The sequence below is a fragment of the Tubulanus polymorphus genome, chromosome 10, assembly GCF_964204645.1.
Source record: "Tubulanus polymorphus chromosome 10, tnTubPoly1.2, whole genome shotgun sequence".
Lineage (NCBI taxonomy): Eukaryota > Metazoa > Nemertea > Palaeonemertea > Tubulaniformes > Tubulanidae > Tubulanus > Tubulanus polymorphus.
In genome coordinates this window covers 1,376,108-1,389,026 of record NC_134034.1, presented here as the reverse complement: position 1 = coordinate 1,389,026, position 12,919 = coordinate 1,376,108, and the positions used below count along the sequence as shown (strand labels likewise).

Genomic DNA, 12,919 nt, shown 5'->3' with positions numbered 1-12,919 from the left:
CAAAGATGAATGAACAAATTCAGAGTCATCAACGGATCTTAATAGTTTACAACAAAATAACTTGGCCGCCATTTTTGTAAGAGTAACCAGGTTTCCGACCACCGGATGGCGTCATCAGGATTTCAACCAAATATCAATGAAATTTAATTGCGACGGAGTTTTCGCATCTTCGATTCGACGAAATCTAAATCCAACCCTGAACAAAGGTAATTATCTTACAGCCAGGGCCCGGTTTTGCAGACCGGTATTACCCTTAACCCGGAGGCTGACTAAATCGAAAATGAATTAAGATAGCCCCTGGGTTAAAGGTAATACCAGTTCGCGACCAGGTAGAAATCTTCATAACGTTCAATTCGTCCAAACTCAACATCACAAACATAATCAACGATAAACATATGTTTTTTACGCTTACGCCTCAATATTAACATAAGTCCGACTTTCCATACATCAGCAGAACATCACAAACATAATCAACGATAAACATATGTTTTTTACGCTTACGCCTCAATATTAACATAAGTCCGACTTAACGTCTGAAACCTGACACCACACACTGAACGTAGCAGGTCTCTCATCCGCTAAAAATCATATGTTGTTGTACGTGACATTCACTTGATTTTCGGGCAGCTGCTAGTTCAGATCGGGTATGTTTTCACTCCAAAATAATGTTTCGTTTTATTACCACACTCAAACGTGGTGAACGGATAATTATATAATAACTCACTCTGTACGATGAAAATAATTTTTTCTTAAATCGAGAATTTATTTGTTTAATGTAAAAAAAACATAGTTTCGATCTCACCCTAGAGGGCATCGTCAGGTGTGAAACAGGTTAATTGAGTAAAATAGTGAGTGAGTGAATAATAGGTGTTTGGCAAGGCATGAAGCTATATATTTAGAAAGAAGGGAATTATGAGAAAAGTCATCATTTAAATTGGTGGTAATATCGGAGTGACGAGTAATTAGGGCAGACTCAACTATGTGGCGTTTAATGTAATTGCTAGAACCAAAATAGTTTCGGCTTAATCAAAATGAAAAACTATGACCAACGGTCAATTTTACTGGGATTCGTACCCAGTCGAAAGAAATACGATCGAGATCGGTGAGACCGACGATCAGCGGCTTAAACCACTTGGCCAAAGCTCGTGGTTGACATTTTTTCCACTATTCTAGATAATAAATTCTCTTTGATAATGTGTGACGGAAATTGAGATCGTTTTGTTCTTCACGATTAGTTCTGATCTTCGTCTAGGGAGTTTAGTAACTGATTCTCGCAAATACAGGAACGAGGAAAATCGTCGAAGATGTTATCGCGTATTGCAGCAAATCGCACCAGAATTCAAACTCTGGCCGCGAATTCCAGTCAAATCATCAGATTCTCATCGACGCCGGGATCGACGCAAAGGGTAAGTACTTTCGTGATAAAATGGCTACCTTCATAGATCCCTTTATGACGTCATCCCCGTGAATTTCCGATCGTCAAATATCGCACAATGATAGCATATAGATCACCCTATGACATCACCGATATCCTTACGGCCGTATCAGGTATATATTTAATCCCCCTTTGACGTCAACATGGCTGCACCGATAGATATCCGTATGACATCAGTTATCCATATGACGTCACGATGCCTGTGACATAACTACTCTCACTACCTTTTCGAATACCCCTTTGACGTCACGACATAACTATACAAGAAACCCATTCCCGTGAATGCTTATGGTGTCGCAAAAACGATGGCTGCACTCATGAGTTCCTCCAATGGCGTCATTAAATACAACGATAGATAACGCCGGTACTTTTTGAAAAAATGCGTTTAAATCGCATGTGCGTTTTTGGGGGTATTTTTTCAGATGCCGATTCTACCCCTGGAGAGTGTTCTGGGCGATTATTTGGATTTGTGTAAAGTTTTCGCTTCGCCGGAAGTGATGGCCGAAAAGAGGCGTGACGTAGCCGATATGCTGAAAGCGGTAGCGTTACGAGACAAGCTCAGGCGGAGTTAGAAAGAATAGCAGCTTCTAGTGAAAACTGGGTATTTATTCAAACACCTTCACGCTGTCAATATAATGGACGTGAGGCCAGATAAGATGCTGCCTCTGTACACCCTTCTAGAAGAGATGGGGACCTCTATCGACCAATCTAGGCAAGATGGCCGCCTTTATAGTTCCTTCCGGCCAAGATGGCCGCCTCTATAGATCAATCTACTCAAGATAGTTGCCTCTAAAGACTCGTCTGATCAAGATGGGCGCCCCTATAGATCTTTCAAACAAAATGGCTACCTCCAAAGACATGACATGGCTGTTTTCATTGTGCCCTTGTTAACAGGGCTGGCCCTTAAGACTTGACCTTTCCAGCAAAAGCATCGCAACGAACATAATATTTGTCGTGTTTAATTTCAGTTATTGCACGTGGATATTCAGAAATTATTCCTCAATGAAATCAATCGGAAGGAAGTGTCTCAGGGTATACTCGGTTCCGCTTTGGGGTTCACGCGTGCAAAGTGGATTTCAAAGATCAGTCGCAGTAAGAGAAAAGAGGTAAGAGAGAGAGAGAGAGAGAGAGAGAGAGAGAGAGAGAGAGAGAGAGAGAGAGAGAGAGAGAGAGAGAGAGAGAGAGAGAGAGAGAGAGAGAGAGAGAGAGAGAGAGAGAGAGAGAGAGAGGAGAGAGAGAGAGAGAGAGAGAGAGAGAGAGAGAGAGAGAGAGAGAGAGAGAGAGAGAGAGAGAGAGGAGAGAGAGAGAGAGAGAGAGAGAGAGAGAGAGAGAGAGAGAGAGAGGAGAGAGAGAGAGAGAGAGAGAGAGAGAGAGAGAGAGAGAGAGAGAGAGAGAGAAGAGAGAGAGAGAGAGAGAGAGAGAGAGAGAGAGAGAGAGAGAGAGAGAGAAAGAGAGAGAGAGAGAGAGAGAGAGAGAGAGAGAGAGAGAGAGAGAGAGAGAGAGAGAGAGAGAGAGAGAGAGAGAGAGAGAGAGAGAGAGAGAGAGAGAGAGAGAGAGAGAGAGAGAGAGAGAGAGAGAGAGAGAGAGAGAGAGAGAGAGAGAGAGAGAGAGAGAGACTAGTGAAAACTGCTCTTCCGTCGAGGACGTTACAACTACAATGCTATCTAAATGTTGTGGGTTAAGGATTGACTCGAACAGTTTACTCATTGAAAATGTACTGATTCTAACTCAGTTAACTTAACTCAACTCAACAACTGTGGAATTGGATCCTGAGTGCAGAGATAACTCTAACTCACAACTGTGGAACTGGATCCTGAGTTCAGAGTTAACTCTAACTCACAACTGTGGGAATTGGATCCTGAGTTCAGAGTTAGTCACAACTGTGGGCTTGGATCCTGAGTTCAGAGTTAACTCTAACTCACAACTTCAGGACTGGGTCCAGGTTGACACTACCCCTTCAACGACCGCGGATCCTGATCCTCGCCATTCTGCGGTTTCAAACAAAAATTAAATCTAAAATATTCTATCAAGCATATATTACACGTATCAAAAGAGAAAGTAAAGTAGCTATTTGTCTCTGGGCCAAGCAAACCCTTCAAAAAACCACAAGCACTCGATTTATAGGTGAAAGAAAGGGAAAACGAAGAAAAGAAATTGTCGTTAATTTAAGCAGATATTCCACACGTCGCCCACAACCAAATGTTAACAACTTTACTTTAATCGTTATTTTATGTATTATGTGTATGCAATTAGCATAGCGGCTCGGATCATACATCAGCTGGTCGGACTGCAACAACTATTGAATAGGTAATTATAAAAACAACATGTCGATTTCAAAAGAGACGATACATCCACATCTGCGTATTTTTTAATCCGATTACTTTGAATTTGAAAACCGTTGAAAATATGCAATTATAACGCATAAAAAACTCACCGGATTTTTCGATGAAGCCGCGTTTTAATTTCTACATTCTGATTTCGTATGTTTGAAATATCACTTTCGACTGACTAACAGAGACGTGGCTCCTAAACGCGTCCACGGCGGACTAGTCGTGCCGAACACTGGTCTATACGCAGGGGATACCCCGTACACCTACCTGACTCCACATCGAGGCTACGACGAACTGGTGCCACATACAAAACACATCGCAACCGGAAGTGAATATCTGATCATCGCTTGCCAGAATCAGGTAAAGCATATCCCCCCTTATGACGTCATCGATATATTCGATGATTTATTTGATCGATATACACTTTAAGAACGGAAGGCTACATCCGGTAAATCCCCCTATGACATCCTCAAATTGTCTACTAGTGATTTGATCTATAGACACTTCTAGAAAAGATGTCTGCCTCCATAAATCCCCCTATGACATCATCAAATTGTCTACCATTGATTTGATTAATAGACACTTCTAGAAAAGATGTCTGCCTACACAAATCCCCCTATGACATCATAAAATTGTCTACTAGTGATTTGATCTATAGACACTTCTAGAAAAGATGTCTGCCTCCATAAATCCCCCTACGACATCATCAAATTGTCTACCAGTGATTTGATCTATAGACACTTCTAGAAAAGATGTCTGTCTCCATAAATCCCCCTATGACATCATCAAGTTGTCGACTATTAAATCAACCACTAACAACAACGGCTACCTCCATGAATCCCCCTATGACATCATCATTTGTCATATGTGATTTCAGTTTTTTAAATTACCCGTAATGGAACGTCATCAATTACTCACTGAAGGTCAGCTGCGCGCGCAGCTCGATAATATTTGTAAACGAGCGCAGGCGGAGAACGGCCTTGACCCCGACGTCGGTATACTGCCGACACTACCACGTGACCAATGGGCAGACGTATACAGCCAATTGAATACCGGTAAGCTCTCTTTCGATAAGTAGTTCTGATTTTCTCATAAAAAATGGATCATAGAACGTTTACAAGAATTGCAGCATGATATGGATATAGAGTCGGGTGGGGACTGTATCACACCAACTGGAGTCAGGTGGGAGGCTGGATAAATCTTTTTACACACTAAGAGATACAGTAAAAATTACTGGTTGCTTCTCCAAGCTCCGTTAAAAAAGGACGTGTAATATGTAATCTACGGCGGCTCGAAAATTTCAAAAGGCATAATTTGTGTGAAATAGTAGTCAGTTTAGGTCACTTCCGGGTAGAGGTGACGTATAAAATGCTAATTGTTTAAATTACAGACGCGACGAATCGTCGAAGTATCTACGCGATAAAGGAAGCGATGTTGATGGTTTGTTTGGATATCGGTAGAGATTTACCGTACAGCGGAGACAACGCGCACAGGCAAACATGGTTCGGTCATAGCAGTCGTACGTACGCCGCCAATAGGTGGAGTGACAAGATCATGCAGGTACTTATAGGAATTTTTGACGACCGCGGCGCGGAAGCATACCGATGCTCCTAGCTGTGCGGGTTGATGGGGAACCTGCTGCTGATGCAGCCGCTTCCAGTGTTCTCAGTTCGAAGGAAGAAAAGTGTCTCTTCCAACTGAGTACAATTAAGAAAAGTATCTGAAAACAAATCTAAAATTTGATGGTTTAATATCTCATATCGACACGAGTAAATATAAGGTGTTGTTGGTTTAGAATTTTTGACTGAGGGGTCAAGGTCATTCGTCGTTATATGCAGCAATGGTTTATATTTATTCCGCGATGATGCATAATTCAGAATATCCGAAAAAATCCCCTTGCACTTTGTCACCTTGAGTTTCTGAATTTGAAATATTGATTATATGCCGAATCCGTCGTTTCCGAATATGCTCCTTGTCAATCTGTTGCCGTTAGAATTTTAATTAAAACCCCGTAGATACAGGAATTTAAATATTTGATTTTGAAATCACCAGTGCAATAAACCCACAAATTTTTCTCGAACTGGACCGTCGGACGTGGTTGGAATTTTTGAAAGGCGTGTTTCGAATATGAAACTATCTTGAAGTCACAGACACAGCCCTGAGTGGAGCTCAGCAGGTTGAGGGAAACCTGCCCTGAGTAGAGCTCAGTGGATTTATGGGGAACCTGCTAATAACATTGACCCCCCCCCCCCCCCCAAGTGGCGCTCATTGGGTCGAGGAATTCAAGACCGAAGTCGACTCAATCTGTCGACCCATTAAGTGACTTGCATCAAATGTATTCCTCTATTACAGATTGTGATAGGTATGAACGGTACAACTGGTTTGTCATTGGACACGCCGTATGGGGAATACATGCGGTTATCCAGATTCATGGAACAAACCTACGAAGCTTTGTAAGTTGAGAAAATATCGATCCACCACTGGAGCCAGTCGCACAGTCGTGTCTTTATCATTAGACTGGTCTTGAGTTGTTAGATTGGCTTTAGAACCAAAATGAGCTTAGACTGGTCTCAAGTTGTTAGATTGGTTATAGAACCAAAATGAGCTTAGACCGGTCTTAAGTTGTTAGATTGGTTATAGCACTAAAATGAGCTTAGACTGGTCTCAAGTTGTTAGATGGGTTATAGAACCAAAATGAGCTTAGACTGGTCTGAAGTTTTTAGATTGGCTGTAGAACCAAAATGGCTTTAAGTTGTTGAAAAATCGAAATTGTTTAAAGTAAAATATTGACTCACCCTTGCCTTTAATTTTTCAATACAAGAACAAATGCCAATTATGGCTGGACAAATGTTGATTGTTTTTCTAAGTTTGTTTATTTTTGCAAATTTCTGACGATGAATCGAATAATATGATGATTGATGATATATTTCAGAGCTAGTAGTGGGGAACACGAAGGGTTCGTTCATGATGATAATCATTTGGCGTCACAGGACGCTGTAATGTTTCAGTAAGTATTCATTCAAAAATCGACTCTTCCATCGGAATTCAACTTCGATGGACTCGTCCAAAAATAAGATGGCCACCACTTTTACTAGTCGGCTTGCCAATGGGGTAGATGACTTAGGAAAAAAATATTAGGGCGCTTTTGTAAACGGTTGGCCCAGATTGGTAACAGGTATTTCCGGTATTTAGATTATGGGAACTGATCGATTGATGTATGCTGCCAACAATTAACAAAAAATGCCGTAATATTCCATTTTTGGACCCTCGGCAGGCCGACTAATGGCTATAACTCCTTAAATCACCCTATGATGTCATTATCAATATCTGGAGATCCAATACAGACCACAATTTTGAGTTAAGATGCGACTGAAGTGAAAGTGAACATGGTTATTACATGGAGATAACTCTAACTCACAACAGTTGAACTGGGTCCAAAACTGTGGAACTGAGTCTAGAACTGTGGAACCGGATCCACTGTGCTTGGCGTTCTAAAATCCAACATTGACTATGTCATAGGTTATTCTAGTAAATCCGCCATCTTTTCTGCATTTATTTGACATTTCATCTTTTTTTTTCAGGAAACTGGTTAAAGACGGAACTATAAAATATCTGCCCGAAGACGCTAGAGTTGCTGAGGTTGAAAAACTTAAATGGAACCTCGACGACTCCATGCGCCAAAAAATAAACGAAACCAAAGAATATTTTGATAAGTGAGTAACTCTTTGTTGAAGTTTGAAATCTTAAATGAATGGGACAACACCACACCGCCAGATGGCACGACTAATAGTCTGTTGTAGAACAGTAGTTGATGCCCTACTGCACACTAGTAACATCTGGTGGATCCTTGCTTGCCACAAGTGGAATCCTCTATTGCCACAGTAGTTGATGGCCTACTGCACATTAGTGACACCTGGTGGATCCTCACTTGCCACAAGTGGAATCCTCTATCGTCGCAGTAGTTGATGTCCAACTGCACACTAGCGACACCTGGTGGATCCTCACTTGCCACAAGTATAATCCTCTATTGTCGCAGTAGTTGATGGCCTACTGCACACTAGTGACACCTGGTGGATCCTCACTTGCCACTAGTTGAATCCTCTATAGGGGCAGTAGTCGATGTCCTACTGCACACTAGCGACACCTGGTGGATCCTCACTTGCCATAATTTTAATTCTATATTGCCGAAGTTACACTACCAATAACACATCTAATTGAATTGTTTCATATCATCTTTATGTCATTTCTGTTAATAGAATGATTGAAGAACATTTATGCGTCGATGCCCCAATAGCCAATCAGAATATAGGTCGCAAACTTGTAAAAAACCTGGGAATGAGTCCTCACGCTTTCTTCACGATGGCTTTATCCCTCGCTTCAAAACGGTAAGACCTCATTCACTTGGAATCGAAAGAAAAAAATATTGAAAAATTGTTTAGAATAGCTAAGCTAATATATTCGTTTAAAAACTTTCGATTTTCTAGGGTGTTTGGAGAAATGGTGCCGATGTACACATACGCCAAACCTATGAACTTAGACAACATGCACTACCATAATTTCAGTCATCAGGAAACTAAGGATTGGGTCGACAGTATGGACGATTCAAATATAACGGTTAGTGCGGTCATTTGCGACGCGATCGGGTTCGAATCCCGGAGTTAGTTTTTAATGAATGTATTCAATGTTTTTCAGGACGGCGAAAGATACGCTTTGATCAAGAAGGCTAACGACAAAAACCAAGCGACGCTTCGAATGGTGAGTATAGTGATCTAGTAACGTCATAGGGGGAATTACGGGAGCGACCATCTTTACGAGCAGTTTATGTAGATCAAATTATGAGAAGACGATTCGATGATGTCATAGTGGGATTTATGGAGGCTGGCATCTTTTTGGAAGGGTCTAGTTCAAATCACCAGTAGACAATTTGATGATGTCATAGGGGGATTTATGGAGGCAGACATCTTTTCTAGAAGTGTCTATAGATCAAATCACTAGTAGACAATTTGATGATGTCATAGGGGGATTTATGAAGGCAGACATCTTTTCTAGAAGTGTCTATAGATCACTAGTAGACAATTTGATGATGTCATTGGAGAAATCATTGGAAATGGTTACGGAAGTTGGGTTCATGATAATACACGCTGAAAGAATTGTATCATAGAATTAAAAATGTATTTGATTTTGTATTGTGTGTTTCTCTGTCTCAATGTAGAGTTTGAAATACGGCGGTACGTTGATGCATATCTGCGCGTTGGAGCTGATGATGCGGGCGATGCAAACATCGAGCGACCAATTCGAAAATGAATTCACTCAGAAAGTGCTTTATTGTAATGGAATTGCGCTGAGCAACGTAAGTTAAATATAATATATAGCGAATATCGACCTCGGAACTAGATTGCCGTATCGGAACAAAAATCTACTCGAGATCCATGTACACAGAGTTCAATTTGAACGATTAACTCATTTGAACTGGAGAGTTAACTCTCTAACTCGCAACTGTAGAACCGTTCCTGGTTTCGGAGCTTTCAATAGCGAATCTTCGTTATTGTTCGGACGAATCGGAACCGAAATTTCGACCCGGACAAAATATTCTGTAAACTCGATCAATAATCCGATCATATCTGTACTTCGATATCTGATTTCAAAATGAAATCCATTGTTTCGTCCGCGTCCCGAGTACGGCGCATGTCACTTGAAATCAGATCAGTCAGAATAGGGGGATAAATCTTCCTGAATTCGAAGCCGATAACGAAATGGCTGTAGCGTCAGATCAGTACCATACAGTCACTGTATGCTTATAATCATTGTTCTTCACTAAACTTTTGACGGAATGATTGTTTATTTTGTTTATATAAGGGATAGCCCCCACTACCAATAATTGTTCACCCGAATTGTAAGATTGGTTGATTGGCTGAGAGCGGTCTGAAATTTTTACATTTGTAATAGAACCAGAATTAACAATATTGATCATTTACAGAATATTGAGCGAGTGGAAAATGTTTTTATTTTGACAATAGAGGGGATAGCGCGAACGCAGTCCCCCACTACCAGAAATTGTACACCCGAGTCTCCCACATTTGGGGAGATCGTATGGGTCAACCAGTCTTTGTGCAATGACAGGCCTCGCCATAGAGGCGCCGCCTTCCAGATCACGGTGGACCTCTGTGCCAGGTAAGTATGCTTACGTAACGTCCGCCATTTTATATATACGACCGACCCGGTTGTTATGTGACCGGTGTTTAAATTATATCGTAGTTAACGCTCCTTAGTGACTCGAGACACATAGACCTATCTCCATAAGACCCTCATAAACAAAATTGTTAAAACAAATTTCATTCAACGGTCAGAATCGTTGATTAGATTTTAATTGAAGTGTAAAAGAAATTTGAACCTGACTTGACCTGAACGACTGACTAACTACTAGGGACACCTGGCGGTTCTTTTACAAATCGAAAATGTTATCTGTGAAAATTTCTAGTGGTTTTCACGGAATTCAGTAAATTAGTCATACTAAAAAACGCGTTGTTCATTCATACCTAAAACCAGGGCAAAATCGATTCACTTCTAAAAGGAAGGAAGTTTTGGGAAATGGAAATTGAATTGACTCCCATCGCTTTATCAAGATATTACAAAAATACATCGAGATGTTTTTGACTTCTCTGGGTCTCCTGCATTTTCATAATAAATTGCGCTACATTGTAAAAAAAATTCACACGAAACCCTGTAAATTTTTCTATTTTACAATGTAATTTTGAAATGCAAAATAAATTCAATTCAATTCAATAAATTCAATGTAGAAATACACAATAATCATCGGTTAAAATAAAGAACCATCAGTCGTGAATTCAATTCAATTCAATATTTATTCGCATGGAAGAGGAAAACGTATACACAATTTACGCAGGCCTAAAGCCATAAAGACCGCTTAACGTTAGCAACCATACAAGAAACCAAAAAGTACCGTTACTAGAAATATATACTAATTATACAAATAGAACTTAATAATAAAACTCGATGCGTTATTAATTATCATTAATAATAAAGTTCGGGGATTCAATAATCTTAAATGACAGCTGTTACTGTTTATATTATTGCGATCAGTTAGGTCCTGTAGCTCGCTTGCACCAACGACCGAATTTATGGTTAACTTCTGGTATAAATTCTTCGTCATCCAACACCGGAGTCACGCTGAGTGTACTTACAGTTGTTGTTATACGCGTGACGGTCAATCCGCCCCGTAACATGTAGCATTTTTAGCGTTTTTTATATTGGGGATGTTTACTACGGAAGCCCCTAGGTGACATATGAGATAATTTTTTTCATAATTTCGACTTATTAAGTCGAATTTCGACATAATAAGTCGAAATTCGACATGAAAATAAAACTCGAAATTCGACTTAATTAACACGAAATTCGACTTATTATCTCGAAATTCGACTTAATAAGTCGAATTTCCACTTAATAAGTCGAATTTCGACATGAATATAAAACTCGAAATTCGACTTAATTAACTCGAAATTCGACTTAATCAACACGAAATTCGACTTATTTAGTCGAAATTCGACTTATTATGTCGAAATTCGACTTAATAAGTCGAAATTGTGAAAAAGTTATCTCGTATGTCACCTAGGGGCTTCCGTAGTTTACCGATTGCATTTTACTAGAATTCATGAATAGTAACGGCTTTTCCGATTGAGATTCTGCGTCATTGGACGCGACGCGACGAATCACCAACGCTTATTCATAGCTCCCTATCCACACCCCAGTCTTTACACGATGATGTTTTTTTTTTCAGATACCGCAGGACTCGACGAATACGATAGGTGGAGGTGGGTCGGATGAGGTAGCCTATTGGATCGATAACATGACCAGCGACTATTCGGTGACCAGTAACTGCCGCGGGTACAAACGCCTGTCCCAGTACAGCGCTAAATCTAACGATCTGAACCGAGCTTTCCACGCGGCCATGACCGACATGGTCGAATTATTAGAAAAACATTCATCTAGTTCAAAAAGAGCCATCGAAGGCAATGGACAGTGCTAGTGCGGCAGAGAGGATTCCACTTGTGACAAGTGTAGATCCACCAGGTGTCGCTAGTGTGCGGTAGGATATCAAATACTGCGGCAATAGAGGATTCCACTTGTGACAAGTGTAGATCCACCAGGTGTCGCTAGTGTGCGGTAGGATATCAAATACTGCGGCAATAGAGGATTCCACTTGTGACAAGTGTAGATCCACCAGGTGTCGCTAGTGTGCGGTAGGATATCAAATACTGCGACAATAGTGGATTCTACTCGTTGTAAGTCAGGATCCACCAGGTGTCGCTAGTGTGCAATAGGAGATAAACTACTGCCACAATAGAGGATTGCACTCGTGGAAATTATTTTGTGTGGCTTCGTGTGATCGATCATGTTATGTTGAAATTAAACGCCGATGACTTTTTTTTAAATAAACAAAGATAATGCGAATTTCTAAAGCCAATTAAGTATTTCATCGTTTTCATTTTCTGGATTCGAACCGACGGATACAAACTCGCTCTACGCCACGCTGAATTTGCGTTCACATTTTTACATTGATGAATAGCGTTTTTAAACTAATCAATTATTATAAATATCTCTCAATTTCGGGACCTCTTACACGACCACAACTCACACGTCGCGTGTATCAAAATCGTAAATCAGACAATTAGAAAAGATCATAAATAATAAAAGATGTTTATGAAACATTTTTTTTTTTTTTAATAAGTGAATTTTTATGGTGATCGATGATAACAATTAAATGTCAATCGGGTTTGAATAATTAATGAAAATTGTTAAATCGATGCCGTACGCTTAAACGAACGAAGCTGAGAGTAATGTGCTAGAAAAGCAACCGCTAATAAAACAACGGTTAAACGAATTGGAAATAGCTGAAATACCCTTAGTTAAACGGATCGTGTTTCTGTCGGTAGCTTTCAAAATTGCAATCATCGCCCGAAGTCCGAATACATTCGTTACCATAAATAGACAGTATGTAAGATCCAACCGGGCTCCGCGACTGGGAACAGCCTATAGTAATCCGTCAAACTGAAAGTGTAACATTCGAATGTTTTTGAGTTGAAATTTGAAATGTAACATTGCGAGTCCTGGCTACATGCCAACATGCAGGTTATCG

At 40.3% G+C, this 12,919-nt stretch overlaps 3 protein-coding genes and 1 non-coding gene across 4 annotated transcripts in view; 2 read left to right on the top strand and 2 right to left on the bottom strand.

The window, feature by feature from the left end:
- Positions 1-12,919, bottom strand: part of LOC141911766 (actin-related protein 2/3 complex subunit 2-like) — a 107,470-nt gene that overhangs the window by 26,415 nt on the left and 68,136 nt on the right. The window lies entirely within an intron of this gene.
- On the top strand, positions 2,071-8,538 carry LOC141912194 (choline O-acetyltransferase-like). The gene is made up of 12 exons (XM_074803408.1): positions 2,071-2,076; positions 2,404-2,489; positions 3,689-3,742; positions 3,951-4,125; positions 4,643-4,820; positions 5,156-5,325; positions 6,118-6,218; positions 6,698-6,772; positions 7,347-7,478; positions 8,022-8,150; positions 8,250-8,379; positions 8,458-8,538. The coding sequence occupies exons 1-12, from the start codon at positions 2,071-2,073 to the stop codon at positions 8,536-8,538; spliced, it is 1,317 nt and encodes a 438-aa protein (XP_074659509.1).
- LOC141912288 (uncharacterized) lies at positions 8,994-12,162 on the top strand. Its single transcript, XM_074803529.1, has 2 exons — positions 8,994-9,115; positions 11,561-12,162. The coding sequence occupies exons 1-2, from the start codon at positions 9,002-9,004 to the stop codon at positions 11,807-11,809; spliced, it is 363 nt and encodes a 120-aa protein (XP_074659630.1). The 5' UTR covers positions 8,994-9,001; the 3' UTR covers positions 11,810-12,162.
- On the bottom strand, positions 9,782-9,944 carry LOC141912371 (U1 spliceosomal RNA). The gene has a single exon (XR_012620151.1). It is a non-coding gene; the product is annotated as a U1 spliceosomal RNA (small nuclear RNA).

Coding starts and splice junctions, on each gene's coding strand:
- LOC141912194 (XM_074803408.1), top strand. Junction 2,490..3,688: donor ATACTCGGTTCCGCTTTGGG/GTTCACGCGTGC, acceptor GTATGCAATTAG/CATAGCGGCTCGGATCATAC. Junction 6,219..6,697: donor GAACAAACCTACGAAGCTTT/GTAAGTTGAGAA, acceptor GATATATTTCAG/AGCTAGTAGTGGGGAACACG.
- LOC141912288 (XM_074803529.1), top strand. CDS start 9,002: ATGCATATCTGCGCGTTGGAGCTGATGATGCGGGCGATGCAAACATCG. Junction 9,116..11,560: donor ATGGAATTGCGCTGAGCAAC/GTAAGTTAAATA, acceptor TTTTTTTTTCAG/ATACCGCAGGACTCGACGAA.